At 55.8% G+C, this 25,424-nt stretch overlaps 1 protein-coding gene across 13 annotated transcripts in view; it reads left to right on the top strand.

Annotated features, from left to right (window-relative positions):
* DAB2IP (DAB2 interacting protein) overlaps window positions 1-25,424 on the top strand; it is a 210,505-nt gene that overhangs the window by 101,218 nt on the left and 83,863 nt on the right. For 9 of the 13 annotated variants that reach the window (XM_069582530.1, XM_069582528.1, XM_069582535.1 and 6 more), the window contains exons 2-3: window positions 613-716; window positions 22,288-22,433. In XM_069582530.1, the coding sequence (XP_069438631.1) occupies window positions 613-716; window positions 22,288-22,433 (250 nt within the window). Of the gene's footprint in view, window positions 1-612; window positions 832-22,287; window positions 22,434-25,424 lie in introns of all 13 variants that reach the window. The other 4 variants (XM_069582541.1, XM_069582536.1, XM_069582537.1 and 1 more) reach the window with 3 other exon arrangements.

Below are 25,424 nucleotides of genomic sequence, written 5' to 3'. Positions count from 1 at the left end.
TACAAGTGGAATTTCACAATATTTGTCCCTTTGTGTCTGGTTTGTGTCAGTCAGCTTGTTTTCAAGGTTCGTCTAGGTTGCAACGTGGATCAGAAGTTTCGTGCTTTTAATGGTGGAATTACCTTCCATCGTGTGGAGCGACCACACTGTGTTTATCCTTTCATCTGTTGAGGGCCCCTTGGGTTTCTACCTTTTTGGCTATTGTGAATAATGCTGCCATGGACATTTGCATACAAGTGTTTGTCTATGTCCCTGTTTTCAGTTCTTTGGGGTATATACCTAGGAGTGGAATTGCTGGATCTTGTAGTCATTCTGTCTTTAACGTGTTGGGGAACCGCTGAACTGTTTTCCACAATAGCTGGACCATTTTATGAGGACCAGCTATGTGTTGTCCTAGCCTGGTCGGGAACGACAGGAGGGCTTGACTTGTTCCGTTGCTAAGTCCTGTCCGACACTGGCAAGCCCATGGACTGTAGACCGCCGCGCTCCTCCGTCCTCCACCATCTCCCACAGTTTGCTCAAATTCATGTCCATTGAGTGGTTGACGCGACCAACTGGGCGGCCTCTGTTGTCCGTGCTTAACCACCCCTCTCTCTCCCTCTCTGTTGGCAGAGTCGCCCCAAGAAAGGCCGGGCTCCCGGCGCAGCCTGCCCGGCAGCCTCTCAGAGAAGAGCCCCAGCATGGAGCCCTCGGCCGCTACGCCGTTCCGGGTCACGGTAACTATCCCTGCGTCACCATCGCCACCTGGCCCGGGGGCTGCTCTGCGACCCCGCGGCCCCCCTTCCTGGAGCCTCATGGACCTGGGAGAGCATCCAGCCTCCCTTGCTCTAGGTATCCGTTCACTCAGCTGCTCCCCTCTCTGTGGCTCAACCCCGCCCCCAGGAGGCCACATGGGGGGCCTGTCCTCTAGGGAGGGGGCAGGCGGAGGACTGAAAGCCGTGCAGGCTGCTGGACCCAGAGCCAAGCTGGTGTGGGATGAGAAAGGCTAACGTTAGGTCAGATAAGTGCACCCTCAAGCATGCGTGCACACACCACGCTTCCTTAGGATGTGTCCTTTTTGTTTTCACATTTTAATATCTCTCATATAACAGCCTGTGGGGTGTCATAATTTAATTGCTATTTTTTCTCTTTCTTGCTGGTGCATGAAACAATGCTGTACCTTTCAATCGATGATATCTCAGAATCAGCAAAGAATAGTATATATACAGCTTAGCTATCGATTATAGTAGTCCTATCAGTCCACTCTTTTCTTTCAGACCTGAAGGACTTTATGGAAACAGAACCCAGTGACCTGTAACTTCTGACCGTCCATGTCCCCTGTGTCCCAGCCATCCTTCCACACACCTGCAGTTTTATGTCCTTTTGCTGCCCTGTTACCTTGTGCCCCTCTGCCCATGTGCCAGCTGCTGGGGAAGTAGGCAAGTTCTCTTCCCCGGGGAGCTCAGGCTATAGGGGAGATGGATGTTTGATTCAGTTGTTCATCCATCCACTCATTCATTCAGCCATCCTGACGGCATGCCTGCTGTGTGCCAGGTACCATTCTTGGCACTGGGGCCAAGTGGGAGGAGCTGGCCAAGACAGCACCAGGTGGATAAAGCCCTTGACCTTAAGAGCTGACATTCTTATGTTGGAGCTATGTGCTGTGAAAGAGAAAAGTAGACTGCTGTGAGAGGGAAAACTAGGAGGGCTTCCTTGAGGTGGTGTGGTTGGCAAGTTATAGTTGAGCTGAAGTCCAGGAAATGAGGAGCCAGTCCTCAGGGGATCAGGGGGAAGGAGGTTTTGAGGGAGGAAACAGAGAGGTCACAGGCCCGGCTGTCGCTGTATCGTGTGATATGTGGTTTCAGGTGAGGTGGGAGTGGATATCCCCTGGGAACTGAATTTTGAACTGACTCTTGAAGGGTCCTTGGCAATTGAGCAGGCAGGGACAGTGAGAGAAGGAGTTCCAGGTAGGGAGGACAGCAGTTGCCAAGGCGTGGGGGCATGCTAGAAATTGATGTGTTTATGCAATGGTGAAATGCTTGCTGGGACTGGAGCTGAGGGGTCCAGAGGTCAGGGCAGGAGGTGAGGCTGGGAAGCTGGACTGGGTCTGGGTCGAGTGGAGCCTCAAGTCCCCAGCTAAAGGGAGAGGACTTTCCTCAGAGCCACCGATTCTTCCGCCTGTCTGTGTGTCATAAAAATGCTCTCAAAATATTCTTGGACCCCTTCAAGATTTCAGTGCAGTGGGCCAGGGGTGGGGCCTGGATATCTGCATTTTTAATAGGCTCATATAAAAGGCAGTTCTGAGCCCCAGGCTCTGGGTCAGATCAGCCTCTGAGAAAGGATTCCAGGTTACCTCCCTGGGCGACCAGGGCCCTTGGGAGATAGTGTCCAGCTGTGGGGAGGACAGGAGGCTGGCACCTGGGAGACCCTGATCGAATCAGCTGGAACAGGCTGCGACCTGCTTTCCCCAGACCCCCGGGCCGCGGCCACCAGGGCTGAGCCTTGGGGACACCTTAAGGGATGATGACTAATCATCAAGGCTGCTGTGCTATGTTCATCTCTTTTAATCTGTAAGACAACCCTGAAGCTGATACTTCGATCACTCCATTTTACAGATGAGAAAACTGAGGCTCAGAGAAGTGAAGTCCCTCACCCAAACTCCAAGTGCTCATAATGTTGGAGCCAAGATTTGGACCCGGGTCTCCCTGACCCCAGTGCACATGCATGTACTCCTCTGGCTGGACTGGAACCAGAGCAGGAGTACCCTTCATCCACACCCTTCCAGAACCCCCTCAGCATCACTTTTTACCCGCTTCCCCTTCTTTTGCTGTTCTAATAGGTGTATCATCACACCTCGACGTTGCTGTAATTTGCAGCTCTTTAATTGCCAGCTAGGCTTGGCTTCTTTCCTGTCGTGGCATCTTCACTGTGTTTCCTGGTGTGGAAAACTGCTGTGGCTCAGATCCAGAGCCAGTACCAGCCTTCTGAGCCACTGGGCCCCCAGACTCTTCATCCCGTGAGATTAGGGTCTGCAGGATGGAAAGTGTGTTCTGCCGTCACTTTAGCCACTTCTCACAGCAACCCTGAAGGGTGGTACCATTAGTGTCTGCATGTCATGGATGAGGGGACTGAGGCTCAGAGAGGTGAAGTCATTTGCCGGGCGTCACAGCTGCTGTGTGACAGAGCCAGGCATGGATACCAGGACTGCCGGGCATATACTGTTTGTGCCCTTTCCCTCGGCACCTTGGCCCTTTTCTGTGTGCAGCTGTTAAGGAAAGGGGCGTGAGTCGAATTTCTATCCTGGGCTGGTGCTTGGAGCTGAGAGGGTTTGAATAGGAAGCTTGGAGGTGGGGATCTGAGTTCAAATTCCAGCTCTTGTGTGACCCATGTGACCTCGTTAGTCACTCATCCTTTCTGAGCCACGTGTCCTCGTCAATAAAGTGTGGAATGACTGCTCTTTCTTGAAGGACTTGCTGGACGTTCACGTGTGCACGTCAGCCCAGGTCCGACCCATGGTAGGTGCTTAACCCCTGTGCGTTCGTGCGTGCGTGTGTATGTGTGTGTGACTTTGCAACCCCATGGACCACCAGGCTCCTCTGTCTGTGGGATTCTACAGGCAAGAGTACTGGATTGAGTTGCCGTGCCCTCCTCCAGGGGATCTTCCTGACCCAGGGATAGAACCCATATCTCTTGCATCTCCTGAATTGGCAGGTGGGTTCTTTACCACTAGTGCCAACTGGGAAGTCCATAGAAATGATGGTGGTGTTGGTTTAGTTGCTAAGTTGTGCCCAACTCTTTGCGACGCCATGGACTATATAGCCCATCAGTCTCCTCTGTCCATGGGATTTCCCAGACAGGTATACTGAAGTGGATTGCCGTTTCCTTCTCCAAGGGATCTTCTCGACCCAGCGATTGGACCTGGGTCTCCTGCATTGCAGGTGGATTCTTTACTGATGGAGCCACCTACAAGCTGAATTGTGTTTCCTCTTTTGGCTCCAGAACAGTGAAGATCTGCACAGGGTCAGGGCAGAGGACAGGATGCCTTGGGGAAGGTCAGAGGTGCACCTGGCCTGGGCCTTAGAGACGGACTTGACACGACCCTGTGCAGGACCAGAAGCACACCCTCTCCCCTGCAACCTGAGCTCACCCCGCCTGCTCCCACAGCCACATCCTCGTGCTCATTGACTGCTGCTCTGTGTAGCCCCCAAGGGAACCTGGGGAACATGGTTTTGCCTGGAGGAGGCAGGCGAGATGCCACAGGATGTACTTGAATAACTGTCGTCTTCGCTGCCATTTCAAACCCAGGTGATGAGATGTCACCACCTCTCACAGCAGAGCCCTTTGGCAGTGTTGCAGTTTAATGGTGAACCATGTCCGGATCTATAGGCCTCATTCTGTCTGCCTCCTCTGTGCAAACTGAGGCCGGGGAGGGGCTGGACTTGACCTGGGCACCATTCAGCTGGGAGCACTCCTGAGTCTGGGCTGTTTGCACCCTACATGCTGGCCCTCACCCCTTTGTGAGTCAGCCTAGGACCAAAATCACCCCACAGGGGATCAGGGACCCAGTGTTGCTCCCATGTCTGTCTCTTGGAGATCATGTGACCCTGGGAGAGCCTCAGTTTACCCTTCTGTAAAATAGGGGGAGTGGATTTTGTAGTCTGGGCATACAAAAGGTGCTTAAATGTTTTGATGCACTAAGGGGATGAGCCGTAAAGTCAGCAGACCTGGGACTGAGTCTCATGGCAGCATTGTGACCTAGGCAAGATATGGAGCTTTTGCCTGCCTGGTACAACTTCCTTCTCCCTACAAGGGGAGCTGGGGGTGGGGGTGCCGTCTCTCAGGGTCACTCAGTGCCAGCAGGCCATCCAATCAGGACCCTGAGAGCTCTGTGGGGCCCTGGATGAGGGCAGGATGGGGAAGGAGCTGGGAACAGAGGACCAAACGGACCTCCTGCCCATTGCTGGCCTCCAATTCTTGGGCTCCAAAGAGATGGAGAAAGAAATGGCAACCCACTCCAGTATCCTTGTCTGGAAAATCTCATGGAGAGTGGAGCCTGGGGGGCTATAGTCCATGGGGTCACAAAGAGTCGGCCACAACTGAACGACTAACACTAAAGAGATGGTGAGGCTGAGTTCGAGCGCCGCTCTGTCTTCTCAGCAGCGAATCCTGGAAACGAGAGAGGGCCAGAGGCAGGGACAGCAGGCAGGCAGCAAGCTGGGATCTGCACAAGCTGTTGGGTTCGGTCCAGGGGCTCTGTATGGACCTATCCCCCACCCCAAAGCCCAAGGACTCAGCAACAGCAGCAGGCTGTCCCCTCTCACTGGCCACCCCATGTGTGAGGAATTCATGGTGTGATTAGAGGGTAAGGAGACGGTGACTGCTACCGGTCTCCCCATGTGTCCCTTCAGCCCACCGCCCGGGGCAGACCTGACCTCCCCCTGGTGTGGGCTGGGTCCTTCCTCCCTCCGTCCTCTGCCCCCATCCCTCCCACCGACCTTGAGGAGAGCTGGCAGGGCCTGGGTGTGGGAGGTGGCAGATTCACTGGGAAACTTGACAGCCAATTGATTCCTCCTCGGGAAGTTGAAAGTGAAGAGTCGTGTTTGAAGGTTTAGCTGAAATTAGGTCTCAGGGCTATTTTTTGCGAGTTGGAGGAGAAGTGTCAGGGAGGGGAAGGCCCAGGGGGCTGGAGGAAGCTACAGATAAACTCAGTACCAGTTGATTGCGGATGCTTCAAGATGTGGGTCTTGGTTCCTTTCAACCACGCACTTTTACTGGATGCTCAAGTGTGTGTACCCTAGGTGGTCCTGAAGCTATGATGCCCATGTGCCTGGGATGCTGTGAGAACCCAGAACCAGGGGCAGTTACCTCTTGTTGGCGAGGGTGGGGAAGAATTTCTCAAGGAGGGATCTTTGGGGCTGGGCTTTGAGGGATCTATAGGAGTTTGTCAGGAACAAAAGGAGAAGAGTATTCCAGTTAGAGTGGGATCTAACTAAATAGGAACAAGCCAAAGGCTCTGTGTGATTAGATGACATTAAATGAGTTGCAAATATGGTGGAGAGGAGCCTGGAGAGAAAAGTGAGTGGGTAAGGGCTTTGGACTTTTCCCTACAAGACACAAGAGTCAGAGGGGATGATGAGTGAGAGTAGATAGGGCAGGAGACCTCTGGAATATGGATCTGAGGTTTCCTCACCTGCTCACCCCTCTTACCAAGGTTTCTCCAAACCGTCTCCACATTTCAGCTGTCTTTCTTTCTCATATACAGAGAAACAGGTACAGGACCACAAACATTCAGGACTGTGCATGACCCCCCTTAACACCATGGTGGAAAGGCTGTTGGAAATTATCTGATCCAACCCTTCCTTCTACAGAGCAGGGCCTGAGGTTCAGAGAGGGGAGGGTCCTTTCCTGAAGTCGAACAGCATGTCTGGAGCCAGGCCTGGAATGGAGCCCGGATGTCTCTATTCCCCTGTCCTGTGTTCCTCCTGCCTTGCTCCCTCCTGCCCTCTCTTTCCTGCCGCCAGGCCCTTCCTGCCGCCCCTGTCATGTTTTCTGGGAGGAGGGGGCTGAAGGGAATGACCTTTGTGCGTCTGACTACCCTTGGAGGCCCCCAAGGGCTCATCAGCACAGCTCCTCCTCCTGGTCTGCCCGTCTGCCCCATTAGTGCCTCTTGTTGGCTAAGGCGACTCCCGTGGACAGGAAAGCTGGTCAAACCCCCAGATCACAGAGGCCAGCTCTGTCCCTGCACAGATGGGGCAACTGAGACCCAGAGAAAGTAGGTTTGCCTGGAATACCTGCTGGGCCTCCCTCCATCACTCTAGGCTGAAGCATATTTACATGGGACATGTCTGTGTCTGTGGCCCATAGACTGGTGGAGGGATGTCAGCTACAAAGCATGGCTGGCAGATAGGAGTGCTGGGCCCCGGATTGGATGCCCCAGCACCTCGTGGTACCCGAAATTTGCCTGTGAGGCTGGTGTCCCTTGCTCTCTTGAGCCACATGAGCTGGTGAGCTGGAGTCTCCCAACCCAGCATCTGGCCATTGTGCTGCAGATGAGAGGGTTGGTGGAGACAGCAGGCCCCATATCCTCAATCCTCCTCCTCCCATGTCTTTCATGGAGCCTAATTGTTATTAAACTGTTTAAACCCCAAAGGCAAATTACTATCATTTTGGTCTGTGTCGATTTGGTCTGGATCTGCCTTCCTCCAGGAGGAATGCAGGAGATGGGAACATCCTCACAGACAGCCCAGGGTGGCCAGGGCTGCCCAGGACAGTCTGCAGGGTGGGAGTATGGGGTCAGGGGCTGTTTCAAGCTTTCTGAATCAAGGCCAGGCCAGCATCTGAGGCCTGGGACTATGGGCAGGCTGTGGTATTTGGTAGGGTTGGGAGGCTGCCTGCCCCATTAAAAACAAGGAGGTGGTTTCATCAGATCCATTTTACAGATTTGGAAAGTGAGTCTCAGGGCCCAGGGTCTGCTAGCCCACGAGCGGTAGAGGTGGGAGTCAAGCTCTGGTCGGCGAGTCCTGTTGTGGGTATGTACTAACTTACTTTCCTCCCTCCCTTCACTGCCTTCCTTTTTTCTTTCTTTTAATAAATTTTTAACCAGCACCAGCTGTGTTTCAGGACTTCCCTGGTGGCTCAGATGGTAGAATCTGCCTGCAATGCAGGAGACCGGGTTTGACCCCTGGCTTGGGAAGATCCCCTGGAGAAGGGAAGGGCTCCCCACTCCATGGAGAACTCCATGGACAGAGGAGCCTGGTGGGCTACAGTTCACGGGGTTGCAAAGAGTCGGACGCAACTGAGCAACTAACACTTCCAGCTATGTTTCAGGGCCTGTGTGGGGTATTGACACACACAGGAGTAAAAGGTAGTTTCTACCTGCAAACATACAGGGTTTGTTTGCCTAACAGGCAGGGTTAGCTGGGCCTTCATGAAGTCATTTCTGGGCAGGTGAGGAGAAAGGACTGGCAGCCTGGATGGCCCCTCTGAAGGCTGAGAGATGGGAAATATTAATAGCTTGAGCAAGTGGTAGTGAGAACAGGGAGCAATGTGAGGGGCTAAAGTGTGAGGGCATGGCTGGAAAACAAGGGTAAAGCAGATCTATTGCAGCTCACAGAGCAAACAGGATGGGAGGCCATATTAATAGGAGTATGGAGTCCCCCGGAGAAGGCAATGGCAACCCACTCCAGTACTCTTGCCTGGCAAATCCCATGGACGGAGGAGCCTGGTAGGCTGCAGTCCATGGGGTCGCTAGGAGTCGGACACGACTGAGCGACTTCACTTTCACTTTTCACTTTTATGCACTGGAGAAGGAAATGGCAACCCACTCCAGTGTTCTTGTCTTGAGAATCCCAGGGACGGGGGAGCCTGGTGGGCTGCTGTCTATGGGGTCGCACAGAGTCAGACACGACTGAAACGACTTAGCAGCAGCAGCAGCAGCAGCATGGAGTCCCCAGAGAGGGAGGTGAGGGTCAGCCAGAACTGGCCAGAGGAGATCTGGATGGAATGCACTGTGTCCTTCAGAGCAGCATACCTGACTCAGTGGAGAGAGTCTGGAGCCCCTGGTCTCTGCCCACTCTCCCCTTCCAGAGAGTCTGGAGTCCTGGCAGAACAGCAGTTCTGAGGGCCAGGGGTTCCTGTGCCAGTTTACAGATGAAAAAAGAGAGGCTCAGAGTTGGAGACCTGGCCTGAGTGATCGCACAGAGGGAAGCCGTGGGGCTAAGACTCAAATCCTACCCCTCCCAAGTAGACCTATGGGAAGAGTCAGTACTATGTCCCCAGGATGGAGGTCAGGGGAGGGGGGTTCCTGGTGAACAGAGGGAGAAAGATGCCCCCAATAGCATCAGAGATCAGGACTGGAGTGGGGGATAGAGGACGGGGAGCGAGCAAGCTGCTTTTCTCATCCTTGCCCTCAGCATCTGAGCTTAGAATGCCCTTGCAGGGGTCCCTGAAGGAAGAACTCACTTCAAGGAGCCCTGGAATCTGCTGCCTCATTGCAAGAGGTGCTGGCTTGGGTGGGGTGATGGAGAGGGGAATAAGGACAACCTCTGCCCACCCCCCCCACCCCTTTCTGCCTGGGGGTCCTCCAGAAGTACTTCTACCGTGTCCCTATAAGGTCCTGCACTTGAGCCTGTTGGGCAACATGGAGCTGGATAAACTGGTCGCCACTAAGGTGTCAGTGGCTGACTCCCTCGGTCGCTGTGTCAAAGGTTCCTTGCACAAAAGGAGCCTTATCAGTTGGGTGTTTGAGTCACTCGCAGTGGAGTGTCAGGCTCTCTGTGATTGGCAGGTGAGATGCTATTGGGGGGCGTCTTTCTCCCTCTCTTCACTAGGAGCCCCCCTGCCCCCCTACTTCCTGGGGTCCTCCGTCCTGGGGACATAGTACTGACTCTTCCCATAGGTCTACTTGGGAGGGGTAGGATTTGAATCTTAGCTCCACGGCTTCCCTCTGTGGGATCGCTCAGGCCAGGTCTCCAGCTCTGAGCCTCTCTTTTTCCGTCTGTAAACTGGCACAGGAATCCCTGGCCCTCAGGGCTGTTCAGCCAATAATCTCACACCAAATTGCAGAAAGCCCCGATTTGCTGGCAGGCGGGGCTCACTACCCCCACCCCTTTCCCAGAGCCTCTGGTCCTCCCTGCCCCACGCCTCCTCCTGAGGGTCCAAAACGACATTGCTCACACAGAGCGCCCAGGCCTCCACTCTGAGACCAGGAGGTTGAGAGGGGTGGGGTGCAGGGGTCCCCAAGAGACCAGAGACCAAATTCATAGGTGGTGAGTACAGATGGAAGGAGCCGGAGGTGTCCGCGCAGGGCGGCTTCTGCCCAGTTGGGGGCAGCAGAGGGCAGCAAGTGGCTGCCTGGGCGGAAACTCCCAAAGGAGAGTGGAAATCCGGGGGCGTTTTGTGTGGCCCCCACCCCGGGGCCATGGGGTCCAGCCACGCAGACTGCAGAGCCTACTGCCGGTTGGATGGAACAGCTCCAAACAGGAGTGCCCATGGGCAGCTGGGTCTGGCACCATTGGCTGAGCTGACCGGACTATGTTGTCCAGAGAGCTTTCGGATCTGTGAAAGGGGACCCTCATCAGGGACATGGAGAGGGGCAAGATCTGGGGCCCAGGCAGCCTCCCAGCAAGAGCAGGGGCCCATGTGCAGGTGGGTGGGCAGTGTGTCTGCACTGTGGTCACCGGGCTGGACTAGTAGACACTCCATTTTGGGTGTCCTCTGACAAAGTCCGGTCCACCTGGGTGTGAGTCCCAGCTCCTTACTGTCTGCATAAGGAGTGGGGCGTGGTCGTAAAGGCTGTTTTGCGCAGTCCTCTGGGTCAGGCCTTCTGCTTAGCCCTCACTGGGTATCATCTGATGATAGATACCATGAGGCATATAACACAAATCCCATTTTTTTTTTAAAGTGACAAAACCAAGCCAGACGGAGAGTGAAGGACTTGCTGAAGCTTGCTCAGCTCGTGAGCCTGGACAATGGAGGTCTTGCAGAGCCTGGCCCACAATGCACAACCCAGTCTCTGCTGGCCAGTGTTGCTAGTCTCTCCATCTAATAGATGAGAACACTGAGGCCCAGAGAGGGGAGGTGCACTGACCCAGGTCACACAGCAGATCAGGGACGGAGCTGGCATTTGATCTCATCATGTTCTGCCCCTGTCTGCAGCTGCTCTGGCCACCCCTTCCACCCCTCCATGTCAGAAGGGGCATGAGCAGGGCAGATACCCTGGCTCCCCTCTTCCCACCCCGACATATGGCCCCTGAAGGCCTTCCCCTTTTTTAGGGAACCCAGGAACCTGGGAGTGGGGAGCCAGAGCTCAGATGCCTCCTCCCAACCCCATATAGAAATGAAGTGATTGCCTCTGTCACACCAAGTGGCATTTGGGTTGGATTGCAGACATAATTATATCTGAGTCTTCGGGTGGGAATTGTTCCCAAGCCAGGAGGCCCTCTTTGGAAGTGGCGGCAATGGCATCTGTTTCCAACACAAGGCCCTGCCGGGGGATGAGTAACTTTTCTCGTGGAATTGCTTAGGGAACATCTAAAACGAGCCGTGATTGTTCCTGTCCCCCTCCAGCGCCATCAATGGCTGCCAGGAGGGGTGATCTGGCTCCCCCGCCAGCATTGAGGCCCCCAGGCCTGTCCCAGGGTCCGTGCCTCTGTGCAGGCTGGCCCTTCTGCCCATGCTTCCTCCCCATTTCCCTTCCTTGAAAGCTCCTTCCCTCCCCCATACCCACCCCCACCGTGGTTCCTGCAGGCATCCCCACCCCAGGCTCTAGAACACAGAGGCTGTGGCTTAACCATCCACCAGAGAGAGTGGTGACTTTCTTAAGGGTGGTGGCTATTTCTGATTTCTCTGAGCCCTAGGCACAGAGGCAGGGCCTCACCTGTGGCGGGCACCGGAGGGGCTGGTGGGATGAAGATGTGTGAGCGATGAGAGGCGTGAATGCATCCGGTGAGTGAGTGTGGGGTGAGGGGAGTGGGTGAGCTAACACCCCCAGCTCCTGACAGCTCACTACGTCCCCGAAGCCCAGTGGCCAACCACTTGGGAGGAGGTCAGGACAAGCCACCCGGACCACCACAGTCTTGCCTTGAAATTGACCTTGCCTCCGCTGCATGGGTTCCCATGATCCCTCAGGGGCAGGCGCCCAGGTGAGCCTGGCCTGTAGATGGTAAATCAACCCAGAAGGAGAAATAGCCTATAAAATCCTCTCCCCAAATGGTGCATTTTGTATCCTGTAGTGAAAAGGGCTTTTAAACGCACTGCTCACTCAGGTGGATTTATGGGGCTGCCCCCTGCTTCTTGCCGCTCCCTCCTGCTCTGGCCTTTGGGAGCACCCTGGGGTCCTGGTGCTCCCTGGTGGCTTGTGGTCCAGGGAGAAACAGGATAGCTCCTCTCCCCTGCCTTGATGCTCCAGGGCTAGCCCTGGCCAGCAAGGTACCTGGGAGGGGGGCGGGGTGAGGCCATCTTACCCAACAGAAGCTCCCCATCCCAGTAGGGCCTGAAGTTCCACCATGAGCATCCTTCCTTCTGGCAAGCTGTTGTCTCCAGAAGGCCCCCTTGTTGTCACCTGCAAATGGGTCACCAGGGAGGGGAAAGATGGCATGCCTAAGCTGGGAAGGGGTTTAGAGATCAGCTAGGCCATATCCTCATTTTACAGATAGGGAAACTGAGTCACAGAGAGGCTAAGTCACTTGCTCAGAGCCTCATATTGCAGTAATGGAATGATGGAAGGACTTGAGCTCTGGGGCAGACTACCTGGGTGGAACCCAGCTCTGCCACTTCCTGGCTATGCAATCTTGTGCAAGTAGCTTAACATCTCTGAGCCTCCATTTTCTTATCTGCACACTGGGCTATGAGAACTAGAGTAACTCATGTAAAGCTTTGATATAGTGCCTGAAGCTGAGACAGAGCTTAATAAATACATCTGGCTTACTCTTATTAATGCGTTGGAATAGTTCTTGTTACTGTTAATTACAGAGCGGGGTTTTGAATACAGATTTCTTGTCTCTGCGCATGGTTTTCTTGCTACTTCTGCCAGGAAGCCTCTGTTGAGAGCATTCTCTCACACAGAGCGCACAGAGCACAGGACAGAGACGTGCTGATAGGGAGAAGCAGTGAGTCACCCCAGGAAGACTGGCCTGGTGCCAGGGCCTCCATGATGGGGCTGGTAGGGAGGCAGAGGGAGAGAGTAGAGAGCCTGCTGCAGGGGTGTGGCTCCCGGAGGGAGCTGGTTTTCCCGAAGCCATGTGGCCTCGAGCTGGACTCGCCCAGAGGTCAGGGCTGGCCGAGGGCTTAAAGAGCTGATGCAGTGCATGTGGCCATCCAGACCTCTGGGGTGGGCTCATGGGGCAGTGAGTCACTCCCGGCTGCTCTGGGTTATCACATTCTTGCTTGAGACAGTAGGAATGAGTGTCTGGCCTCTGGTCACTGATGTCGCTCAGTCCTGGGCACTGGCAGGCACTGGGACGGCCTCTCTGATGTCCTCATTTCCCCCTCCCAGCTTCCCAACTGCATGCCCCCTCCTCTACACTCTCAGGGTTTCTAAGAGCCCCCCTCGACCTGGGCATGCTCTGCATTGGGGAGAGGGTGTGTAACTTGGAGGTCAGAAGACCTGTGATCGCTCCAGGGCCTTCGAAGCCAGTCAGGCCTGCTGCTGTCTTACCTCAGCTCCGTTGCCTGAACTGGGATTCTGCCTGGAATACCCCTTATATGGCTGCCCTGCCCCAGATGATCTCAGCAAGCCCAACCACTGCCTCCCTTTCAGTGTTTCTATTATGCCCTCAAAAGCTGCCTCCTCCAGCAAGTCCACTCATATTGACCCCAAGTGGACCCCCCTAAAAAGCCTCTCAGAGCATATTCTCTGTCTGCCTTCCTCTTTTTTCTTTTATATCATAAATACTTGTTCATTCATTCAGGAAGTATATATGGAATACCTGCGAGGTGTCCAGCACTGGGGACCCAGGCCACGATGGCCCCCATAATTCCGTAGGGGAGGGAGGTCTGAAGCAGACGTTTAACTACAACTATGATAGGTCTGCAGGGAGATCTCGTTCAATGTGAGGGCATCGGGGAGGCCCCTGAGAAGGCTGAGGAGAGACCGAAGGATGTGCAGGGCCCACTGGGCAGGAGGGGCCTCTGTTCTAGGCAGTAGCAATAGCCTGTGCCAAGGCCCTGTGGCAGGAGCACCGCTGAAGCCCCTGGGATCCAAGCAGGGGGAGATCCTGAGGGGCCTCGGGCCTCACCAGGCAGGTAGGCCTTCACCCCAGGAGCCCTGGGGAACTGTGGAAGGGAGTGCAGCTGGTCCGCGGCAGGATCTCATCTGTTTTTCGAAGGGTCCCTCTGGATGCTCTTGGAGAATGAACAGGGGGAGGGTGGCAGGGTTGGAGGCGGCCAAAGCAGCCAGGAGGCTCCTTCGGGTGCCTAGGAATGGCCTGGGCTACCTCTCCAGCTGGGCGGAGGGGCCTTTGAGGGCAGAGAGCCAGCCTTTTTTGGGGTGCAGGAAAGTGGACCAGCCCCCTTCTCCATCACAGGAGCTCTGGGTCCTAGAGATTGCTCTGTGAGCTGCCGCTTTCTCTTTCCTTCTGGCTAATCGCTGGGCTGGCCCCTGGGAGCTGAGCAAAGTCTGAGCAATAAAAACGGCGGCAGTGACAGTTCTGATGACAGGAGCTAGTGTTCCGCCATGTGCCGGGAAACGGGCTGAGTTCTTTCCATGCATGATCCCACTGACTCATTCCAACAACCTGTGGGATGGCTGCTATCTTTCCCGTTCTACAGAAGAGGAAATAGGCTAGAGTAGTTAGGTCACTGGCCTAGGGCCCACGACGTTAACTGGGGGAAGACTCTGCTACCATGCCTCTTGGGGGAGGGGGAGGGAAAGTAGTGTGTTTCACCCAGAGATTCCTTAGACCTGATCAGCTGCATCACGTGGTGGTGTTTTAGGAGTGGTGATGGACAGAGGGAGAGATGTTTGGGGCAGGGGTCTCCAGCTCTGGGTAGGGGTGTGATCCTGTTGAACAACCTGCCAGGCCTCAAGGCGCCCAGAAACCACACGTTCAGAGAACTGTGAAGACAGTTACCAGGGTGCAAGAGAAGCAAGTAGGTCGTCCTCGGAGACTGGCACAAGATGAGACCCGCCTGATTGTGGAGACCACTACAGGGAGCCAGTTTCTCCCCTCCGGCCCAAGGTCTGGGCTCCTGGCTCTTTGTGCTTACCGGCCACTCTCGTGAGCGCATGTGGGCTGGTGGGTTTGGCCTGGCCGTCAGTGTAGCTCTGTGAGTGCCTGATGACAGCTGAGTATGTGTGTCAATGTGTGAGCCTGTCCCAGTATATTTGTATGTTTACTTGTGTGTTTCATGGTAGTGTGTATTTATGTGTGTGTTGGTTGGTGTGCACATGCATTTGTGTGTATATCTGGTGGTGCCGGGGAGACCTGTTCTGATCATACATGCATTTCTTTGTGACTATGTTCCCCCCCACCCACCCCGCCACCATGTGCTCTGTGCATGTCCTTGAACTTGGGTGTGTTTCTGGCCCTGGGTATTTCTCCTGGGCTTCCCTGGTAGCTCAGATGGTAAAGAATCCACCTGCCATGTGGGAGACCTGGGTTGGGAAGATCTCCTGGAGAAGGGAACAACTACCCACTCCAGTATTCTTGCCTGGAGAATTCCATGAACAGGGGAGCCTGGCGGGCTACAATCTCCATGGGGTCGCAAAGAGTTGGACACGACTGGGCAACTGAGCACAGCGCATTTCTCCACGAGAACATGTTTGATTGTAGTTATCCAGACACTGTTTTTTTTAAAAATATTTATTTATTTATTTGACTGTGTCGGGTCTTCGTTGCCCCCCAGCATATGGGATCTTAGTTCCTCAACCAGGGACTGAACCTTCGTCCCCTGTATTGCAAGGTGGATTCTCAACCACCGGACCACGAGGAAAGTCCCTCGGGGCAATATTGTAATGCAAGAGTGATCCTTGAGTGTCAGGCTCCAGTCGCCTCCTGGTTCTCATGGCCCGTGAATTGGTTCTCTTTGGGTGACTGAGTAGACTGCTTTCTCTGGGTAGGGTGGAATGTGGAGGACTCATGTTGAAAGGAGCACTGGCACGGGCTTAGGGAGGCTTCTATGGGCACAGGGTGGCCTGTGAGTGGGTGGCCACCGGGAAGGCACTAACTTGACCCTGCCTTTAAATTCCTCTCTGCTTTCACCTGTCACAGTGTCTGACATTCCCCCATTACTGAGTCATTCCCCAGCTGGGACCCTCTTTGATGGTGCGTAGTTCCCAGGGGAGGCGGCCAGGGAGGCCTGGCAGCTTGCTGAGGGCAGATCCCCCATAGCCAGGAAAGAGGGCAGGAGGAATTGAGCATCTGAAGGATTGGGGCAAAGCCACAGAATTTGCTGGCGCTGCTAGTGCCAAGCATGGGAGAGCCCGGCTGTAGAAGACAGCTGCTCTAGCTTTAGAGAATCGTCAAATGTCAGCTCTAGAAAGGAGCATGGTGATCACCCAACCCAGGCCCTCGTAGTACAGATGGGAAGACTGAGGCCTGGAAAGAGGAAACCCAGGGAGCTGGGCGGCTCTGAAGCATGCTGATGTTGCAAGAGCGCACTGGGCAAGGAGAAACGGGAACCTCGGTTGGACAATGGTTTGCCCCTGCCCTGCTCGGTGACTCTGGGAAAGTCCCCCTGCTCTCTGGGTCTTGGGTGACTCTCTGTGTCATGTGGGCGTTGGCCTGGCTGCCAGCTGTGGGCCCTCCTGGCTCTCACCCTGTTATCTTGGAAGCAGGGCTTCTTAATCACCCCTGCCCCTCCCTGGAGCCTGTACTAGGGTAGAGAGAGTGAGGTGCTCCTTTCAGCCTGCCAGAGCATCAGGTCTGCCTGCCAGCCTCTGGGAGCATATCTCCTCACCTGGGGCGCAGAGAGATGGCAATATCTAGGTGGAATTGTCCCCTCCCTTTCCTGTTTAGGTGAGTTTTTGGCATTTGCACAGAGCCTCAGAAAGAAATGGAGAGACATGCCTGTTCAGATGGCCTCCTCCTTTGAAGCATCTCTGTTTGGGTGCAGCCCTTAGATATGGCCACGAAGGAGAAGCTGGGCCTGGGCTAAGGGGACACCATGGGCTTCTGCCTCCATCCTGAGCACTGCCGCAGGTCAGGCCCACCCACCCACTGGCAGTGACTCGGAGTTGGTTTGTTAAAGGGAAGAAGGTGATGAAAGCTTACCTTCAGGATGCAGGACCAAACAGACGATGGAGTTGGGGGCTGCCCGAGCACCTACTATGTGCCATGCGTGGTGCTGAGTGCTTTACATTCGGGTGAGAAGTGGGCTGAGAGTCCAGTGGTGACCCATGACTCCCAGGTGCCCAAGTGCTGTCGCTGGAATGCAAACCCATACCACCCCCCCCCCCTCGCCCTGCCAGATGCTGCCTCCTGGGTGGGGATGGATGCACCCATGAGGATGGGAGTGGGCAAGGCTCCCCTCTCTGAACCTCCAGATCCTCACCTGTGAGCCGCAGGTGACAGTCCTGCACTCAGGGAGAAGCCCACCTTTCCTTCTTTTCTCCCTTTCCCAGGCCCAGCATAGTGCCTTGGGTATAAGGAAGAGGGGCTGAGCAGTCAACTTCTGCTCTGGCCTTTGACACTTGACTGTGTATGTGTGTGTGGCATGCATGTATGTGTAAGGGGATCCCTTCCCTGCACTCCTAGAGACTAGATCTTTCCTAATTACAGTCCCAGCTCGCCCACCTAACAGCTCTGCCACTCTCTGCAAGCAGCTTAAATTCTCTGAGCCTCTGCTTCCCTACTTGAAAACCCCAAACCTCCTGAATTCTGACGCACATGTCCCCATGAAGATTCCCCATCAGAGGCATCTGGCCCTCCTAGGATCGCCTCCCTGGGATCCAGACAGGTTGTGTGAGTGCCCCGGGCATAGCGACTTTGGCAGAGTAGGAGCTCCATAACTGGTAGCTTATCATCATCATCATCACACGGAATTGATTGACATGGTGAACAAAGAAATCCTGTGTCTGGAATTCTGAAAGACCTTGGAGAAGGTCTCCCGGAACTTCCTGGAGAAGTGGGGGACAGCATGGGAGGACAGAGAACTGGAGTGTCAGGAATAGAGATGGGAGAGCAGCTGAGAACTCGGGTCCTGCCAGCCAGAGACCCCACGGGCCTGTCTGTCCTCCACTCCAGACTTTCTTGCCCTTTGGTCATTGACATGGATGGAAGCCCAAGGGGCTTGGAACATTGACATGGATCAGTGGGAGGGTAGACGTCCACATAGGCAGTGAGTTGTCACAGAGATGGGCAGAGGCTTTGAGGGCTGTCCACACCCAGTCACCAAAGGGTGGGGGGTAGTGACACCAGGCAGCAGCTCGTGCTAAAGCCCCTGGGGCCACAGCTGACCTAAGTGCACGGGAACAGGGCTGTGTTAGCACAGGCAGAGCACCCCGTCTGGGGAGGGGGCAGGCTTGGGCCCTGCGGACTGGGCAGGCACCTCACTGAGCTTTAGACATCAGACCCTGGGCCCGTGAATGAAAGCTGAGGCCTCCACCGGAGCAGCCCCGCCCGGCCGGGCACTTTGAACCTTCAGAGTCTCTGTGAGGTTGCTTTAGAAGAAAGCGCGTGTTTAAAAGAGTTCAAAACTACCAAACTGAGCCATATTCTGTGTCTGCAGGATAATTCTGCAAGCACGTTCATTCATTCACTGGGCATGACACCAGCCCCGTCCTTGCTGTCACAGTGCTTTTAAGCTCCTCAGAGAGCCTAGACGGACTCCCGCCTGGGGTGGTCCCGTACCTTCTCAGGGCAAAATTGTATCAGAGCCAGCCTAGGGTATAGTGATAATAAAGCTGGCAACTACTGTGCTTAGTTGCTTAGTATTTACCATTTTACTGACGATAGCTTATCTCATTTAATCTTTCCCATGACCCTATAAGCAGGGTTTCCCAGGTGGCGTTAGTGGTAAAGAACCCATTTGCCAATGCAGGAGACGTAATAGATGGGGGTCTGATCCCTGGGTTGGGAAGACACCCTGGAGGAGGGTATGGCAACCCACTCCGATATTCTTGCCTGGAGAAGCCCATGGACTGACGAGCCTAGCGGGCTATAGTCCATGGAGTCACAAAGAGTCAGACACAACTAAAGCAGCTTAGCAGGAATAGAGTAGGTATCATCCTTAACCCATTTCACAGGTAGGGACACTGAGGCTCAGAGAGGTCCAGTTATTTGCCCACGGCTTGAGGATGAGATGGCTGGATGGCATCACTGACTCGATGGACGCGAGTCTGAGTGAATTCCGGGAGTTGGTGATGGACAGGGAGGCCTGGTGTGCTGCGATTCATGGGGTCGCAGAGAGTCAGACACGACTGAGCGGCTGAACTGAACTGAACTATCTGAACTAGGACTTGGACACAAGTGCTATGATAGGACTTCAGCTGGCCTGAGGGATGTGATCAGCTGGGCTGGAGTATGTAGTCAGAGATGGCCTCCTGGAGAGGTAGGTAAACCCAGGCCCTGGGGGTGTGCAAAGTTGGGGGCAGATTTTTGTCTGTCCTACTTCATCCTCCTTGCAGGCCCCACCCATTTCTCAGAGAGGTGAGGGGCCTTGCATAGCATCTTGCAGCCAGTGGTCTCTGGAGCTGGATTTGAGCCCTATCTGTGGGCCTCTGGCTCCCAGCTCTCAGCCATTGGACACTGTCAGTGTAGTGAGTTTCGAGTACCCTTTTTTACTGAAAGAAGGGACATGGTTTGCCCACTGCCTCTCACTAAAGATCGACTAGTCCCTCTTTCTGAGTTTAAGGCTGCAGCTGCTTCCAGAAATCATGTCTTGGGGCCTGCCCATGAAAGGACAGGAGAAAAGGTCATCTCTCTTCATCCAGGGCTGGTGGGGAGCCACCCTTGTCCCTTCACCCCATGCAGGAGGTCAGTAGGCAAGCTGTGAGGCTGGACAGGGCAGGGAACTGGAGGCCAGAGTCTTTGATTACCCTTGCTGTGTGACCTTGGGAAAGACCCTTCCCCTCTCTGGGCCTTAGTCACCCTTATAATACAGTTTTTTGGATCTGAGTCCCCTTGCAGCTGAGCCTTCTAGGATGATGAGCATTTGTTCAACCTGCCATATGTAGAGTCTCTGAGCTGGGTCCTCAGGGGGATTCAAGGTCCTCCAGGGTGGACATGTGTGGTGAGGTGGGGCTTAATGGGGGACTTCTCCATTCCCCCGAACAGTCACCTCCCCAGTGAATCTGAGCTCCCTGTCTGCCTCTTATTCTATATAGTGCTCACCTCATAGTGTTCATGGTCTTGGTCATCGTGTCTAGCATGTAGTAGGCTCTTGACAGTGGAGAAATGAGTGAACGTTAGAGTTTGAGTCCGCAAGGTTATGATCAGTATGGGTGGCTGCCAGGGAGTCCATCCAGAATAGACTTTAAAGATAACAAGTAATGCTTACCAGATGAGTATTAAGGGTAAATTGGATGGGTGAGGGTGGAAAGACAAAGTGATATGTGTCCCATTCAACCTCCTAGAAGGAAGAAAACTTTTTTTTTTTTTTAAACTCAGGAATAGGAGAGAACTGTCCACATTGCTACATGATGAACTACATAAATTGTGAAACATGCTCCATGGTTCTTTGTACCACAAGAGTGTAAAAACTGTAAAATTTTCATCAGGGTGGAGAATAAAAACCAAGAAAAACTATAAGCCCATTGGCAGAACTCTCCTGATGACAACACCTGTGAGAGAAGAACCCCTCCAAGTTAGCCAGGTGCTTCCCCCTCCTCCCACACCTGGCAAGAGGCCAAGGTTGGGAGCGGCAAGAGCTTATTTGGAGGTGCACGTCCCTGCTTTGTTGCTGTGTCTCCCAGAAAGCATGCCGTTCCCCTGGCCTGCCACCGTTTCTGATACATCTACATCACCCCTCTGGAAGTGGGTGACCTAACCCTCTAGTTGTTGAACTGCAGGTGATTAGAGTACCTTAATGGGTAATACCAGACTGTAGAGGTGAGAGGCATTTGGACTCCACTACCTGGGAAGGCCTGAATAAGATGGCATTTCAGCTGGGCCTTGAAGGATATGCAGAATTTTGACATGTGGCTACAGGAATTGGTCTTCTATGAACGGGAAAGATTGAGAGGGAGGGGAAAGTAGGGGCAGAAAGATCAGAAAAGGGAAAGCTTGAAGAAAGTGGGCAGAGGAGGGGGGGTCCTATGGACATCAGGCAGGCCTGGAAGCTGTGTGTCCTTGGGTGAGTCGTTTCACCTCTCTGAGCAAGGTTTCTTCATTTGCAGAAAGGGATGTTTATTGTCATTTCTCTTTGTGTGGGTGACATGAGATGATGTGTGTAATCAATATTTGTCCTCATCACATCTAGGGTGCTAGGATCAGGGAGATGGACAGACCCAGCAAGGGCGTGGCCGACAGTAAATGTCCAACTCTCTCTCCAGACCAGAGAGGTGATGGATGAAATGTGGTGTGACGGATGAAATGTGGTGTTCAGATTGCGTACAATGTTAACTTCCAAATGAGTTAATATCCCATTCCCTCTGTCCTTATATCACCTGGAAGTGAGGCTGGGGTAGGTGAGTCCCCAAAATCCATATTGGACAACCTGACTCACAGGGAATCCCTCTTCCTTCAGTTTTCCCCTCCCTCCAACTGCCTGAAGGTGCCAAGTCCAAAACACACCAGGCTGTGGCCGCTTCAGCCCCCAGTCTACCCCGTCACTTCTAAAGGGAACACTGGTTCAACCTGCTGTACTGCTTGCTGTCTCCTCCCTGTCTCTTCTATTAGACCTGGAGCTCTGGGGCTGGGCTCAGCTTAGGCTCAGGTCTCAGAGTCCAGCGCAGCCTGGTAGATGGATGAATGGCTACATGGGGAGCCCGGCTGAGATCTGCCATACTCCTCCCAGGAGCTGAACCACCACCTCCCCCCACCCCCCCACTGCCCTAAGTCACGAATGGGCCAAGCAGCAGTCCCTCTAGAGAAGGTCCAGCCTCCCCCCAGAGGTGGCTCCAAATCTTGAAGCCCGCAGTGTGGATACTCAGCAAACCCTTCAGCTCCTCCCTGAGCTAGATGCTAGGTCACCCTGTCGGTAGGGGGGTTGCCCCTGCTGGGGTACCATGGTTCCAGGCAAAGGGCTCCACCCCGAGGACCTGTGACAGTCACCTGCGAAAGGAAAGACGCCCGGGTTAGGGGTCCAGGTGACCAGGAGCTGCGCTGGCCGGCTGTTCCCCAGAGGACCCGACGCCCGCTCGTGGAGAGCCTTAGTTTCCCCCATCTTTACCAACCAGACTTAGAACATTCACCTCCACCGGTGGAGGCAATCCCGGACCGGGATGGGGGCGTGGACTCCTCCAGGTGGGTGGGGGGTGTGACCTCGTTACTCTTCAGAGGTGAAGGGGCTGCGGCCGCGGAGGGCTCCCCGAGGGTCCCCGCCCCTCTGCAGCCCCGCCCCCTCGGCCCCGGGGGCTCCCCCGCCCCCGCGCCCCGGGGGGCTCGGGCATCCTCGGTCGCGGCCGGTGCTGCTCGGCTCGGCGTCGCCATGGCAACAGCGGCTTAGGGGGCGGGGGCGACGTGGCTGGCTGGCTGGCGGACGGGCGGGTGGCGCGGGGTGGGCTGGGCCGCTCTGCGCGGGCCCGGCCGTCGGCGCTCGGTCGGCAGGCGGGCGGCGCGGGCCGCGAGCTGCAGGGGCCGAGGCCGAGCCCGCGCCCGCCCTCGGCCGCGCGGCCGCCCGAGCCAGGGCGCGGGTCCCGCGCGGGTCCCGGACCCGCCGCCGCGCTAACCCCGCCTCCCCTTCCCCCTCTTGTCGCCCCGCGCGCAGGGCTTCCTCAGCCGCCGCCTCAAGGGCTCCATCAAGCGCACCAAGAGCCAGCCCAAGCTGGACCGCAACCACAGCTTCCGCCACATCCTGCCGGGGTTCCGCAGCGCCGCCGCCGCCGCCGCCGCCTCCGCCGCGGACAATGAGAGGTGAGCCCGCCGCCGGCCCGGCCTCCGCGCGCCGCCGCCCCGGGATGCGCCCGGGAGGGCGCGGGGACAAAGCGAGAGCCGGGACGGGGGCGCGCCGAAAGCGCGAGGGCTCCCCACGCCGCCCTCCGGCAACTTGTGGGGCCACCTCGGACCGGGGAGGAGCGACGGGAGGACCCTTCTCTCTTCCCCCGGGTGGGTGAGGACGAGGTGCCCGAACCTCGGGTCGAGGCCCGGAGGGAAGTGCCTTCCCCGAGAAGTCCTGCCTCGCCTCGCCGTGGTGGGCATTGTTTCCCGGGCGGTGCAGTGCCCGGCGCTGGGGGCTGAAGTGGCACCTCCACCCGAGGATCCATCTCCCTGCCTCTGGAGCCCTTGAGTGCCCGATACGAAAGGCATTTCGGCTGGGTTTTGCGGAGACCCAGCGGTGAGGAAAAGGGTGAACATCTGGAGGGGAGGAGCAGGGGGCTGGGTCGCTTAGGGGACACATCTGCTCTAAGTAGGGCGCTGGGGGCTGGGGCGAGCGAGCGGGCAGTGCCCGAGGCCAAGGAAGAAGGGCCTCATCCTTTCCAGCCCCAGGCAGCTGCTCCCTCTCTCACCTCTCCACTCCCAGGGGTGTCTCCAATTCCCCATTTCCTTTTCCCGGGCCAGACTGGAGCAGGTGTGGAAATTCCAAGGGGAGGTGGCTTGTGGGGCAGAGGAGAGAGGGGAGGTGGTTCAGCCTGCCAGGAGTCACTGGCAAGAGCAGGCTTCAGCTCGCAAGGACAAGCCATCCTGTCCGTGTGCGGGGGCACTGGGCGGACACAGCCTCTCCTTTCAGGGCCCAGGTTCCCCTCCTTGAGCGTGCCAACCCTGGCACCTTCCTGCTTGGGCACAGGCATGGTGATGGATTCTAGTGCCAGTTAGAACGTGTCCCTGCTCAGCTAAGTGGAGGTGAAGGAATGGGCAGGCACCAAGGAGCCTTTTCAGCATTCAGCCTTGTGTCTCAGGCCCCTGGCATCTGCCTCCCTTCATAGGGCTGTGCCCCTGTGTGTGATTGGCAAGTTGGCACTCCCTGTAGGGGAGGCACAGGTAGAATGAAAATGTCTCTCCCCTCCTCCTCAGTTCCAGCAGGCAGAGGAGTACAAGTTATAGCCCAACTCCTGCCCAAGGTTGACTGACTGTTTAACTGACCCCTAGCATCTTCCCGAAGAGTACCCCTTCCACCCTCCAGGAGAATTACTAGACCTTTAATTTTCATCCACCGGGAGCTGCTCTCTCTAATGCATCCTAACTGCTGCCTGCGGCTGGTTTCCTTCCCCGCGCTGCCAACCCCAGTCCCAGGCAGGACCCTCAGCCTTTCTCTGATGGCCATAGTGCCCCAGGGGACCAGGCGTGTCCTGGCAGGAAGATTTAGCCAGGCCAGAGCTCGGTGCTGGGTGCAGCCACTGCGTCTTTGAAAACCTCGATTCCCATCTTTGTTATTGTCTGGGCGGCAGGCCACCCGGTTTGCTGCCTTCCTCCCTCCGGCTGGCCCCTGCCTTCTCCGGCTTTCTCCCTCGGGAACATGCCCTTCGCTGCACTTTCCTGGGTGGTGGTCAGGACCCTCTGCACCCGCATGCGAGACCTTGTGTACGTACCTAGTTCTGTGTGCTTGTGTTGGTGGTCCGGGGAGCAGGAGAGATGGCAGGCGGTCCAGCCTCTGAGTATGTCTGCCCTCCGGGAGCAGGCAGCGTGCATGCTGTGTTTACCTCCCTCCAGCGGGCAGCCCGCACTGAGATGCTGCCGAGCAATCAGCTGGCAACCCTGGGCGGAGGTCGGGACGTGGTCGAGATGACCTGGAGCAGGTCCTGCCCAGCTTGACTTCGGGTCAGCTTTGCCACAGGCCGGAGGGGTGCAGAGTGGGGGCCGTGGTGGGGAGTAAAACTGCGAGTCTGTCTCTAGCGCCAGTGGTGAACGGTAGCTGGAGCAGAATGTCACTGGTGGTGGTGTGGGATTGTCTTATTAATTTTCTATAAACAAAATCTGGCTTGGAGGCTCCTCTGGCACAGGAAGGGAGCCCAGATTTCCCACGGACAGGCAGAGAGATGGAATTTGAAATCCTTCTACCCAGCCTTGGAGCTGAAATAGGCTCTGCTAGGACTGGGATCTCCTGATTTGCTGCCTTGCTTAGAAATAGATTGATCACTGCCGCTGGGATGGACGGGCAGATATGTCTCTGGGGCAGTTCCTGGAGGCGTCCTGTTTGGAGTCAAGTGAGTAAAACCAGCTCTGGTGACCCCACCCCACCCCCCAAGCTCATGGTCAAACCTGGGTGAGTGCAGAGATGCCTCCCTCCCCCCGCACTCTGACGTGGTGTGGTGCTGCTGAGGCTGGGTGGACAGATCAGCTGCCTTCCGACTTGGCCCAGCAGTGAGGAGGGGGTTGAATCCTGGCTCCATGGGACCCCGCCGAGCTGCCATGCCTCTCCCTAGGAAGGGGGTAAGTGCAGAGAGAGCAGTCCGCATGAAGGGATGGGCATGGGAAGGCGGGTGGGGGCCTCTCGGGTGGCCAGTGTGAGCTGGCTCCCGTGACCTCCTCACGTGGAGAAGGAACACCGGGCACTCGGGGGCGGCCGCCTGGGGTCTGACACTGGGTGAATCTGTCTGCTCCATGGCTGCTGCCGAAGCGGCTTTGCCGCACGCTTTCTGCCATGCTCCACAAACTGCTGTGTTGGGAAGGTTATTTTTTGCACCGGGATCCTCTCATCTGGAGGTTGGAAACCAGTTGGTTCTGTTCTGGGATCTTTCGGCTCCCTGGGAACGGGAGTCTGGTCCAGGTGTGGAGATGGCAGGGAAAGGGCTGATGTCTGGTTGTGAGCCTGGAGTCAAGCCAGCCAGGGCTGGGGAGGGCGCATAGCTGAGCTCTGGGAAGCCCAAGGGCCGCAGATTTGAGCCTTTATACTTATTTCCCTGAAAACAGCCTGGGGAGGTTCCCAGCTGGTCTCTAAGATCACTGGGCCCCTCAACATTCATTTCT

The sequence above is a fragment of the Ovis canadensis genome, chromosome 3 (assembly GCF_042477335.2).
Source record: "Ovis canadensis isolate MfBH-ARS-UI-01 breed Bighorn chromosome 3, ARS-UI_OviCan_v2, whole genome shotgun sequence".
NCBI lineage: Eukaryota > Metazoa > Chordata > Mammalia > Artiodactyla > Bovidae > Ovis > Ovis canadensis.
The sequence above is the reverse complement of the archived record's forward strand: the minus strand, read 5'-3'. Positions and strand labels throughout refer to the sequence as shown.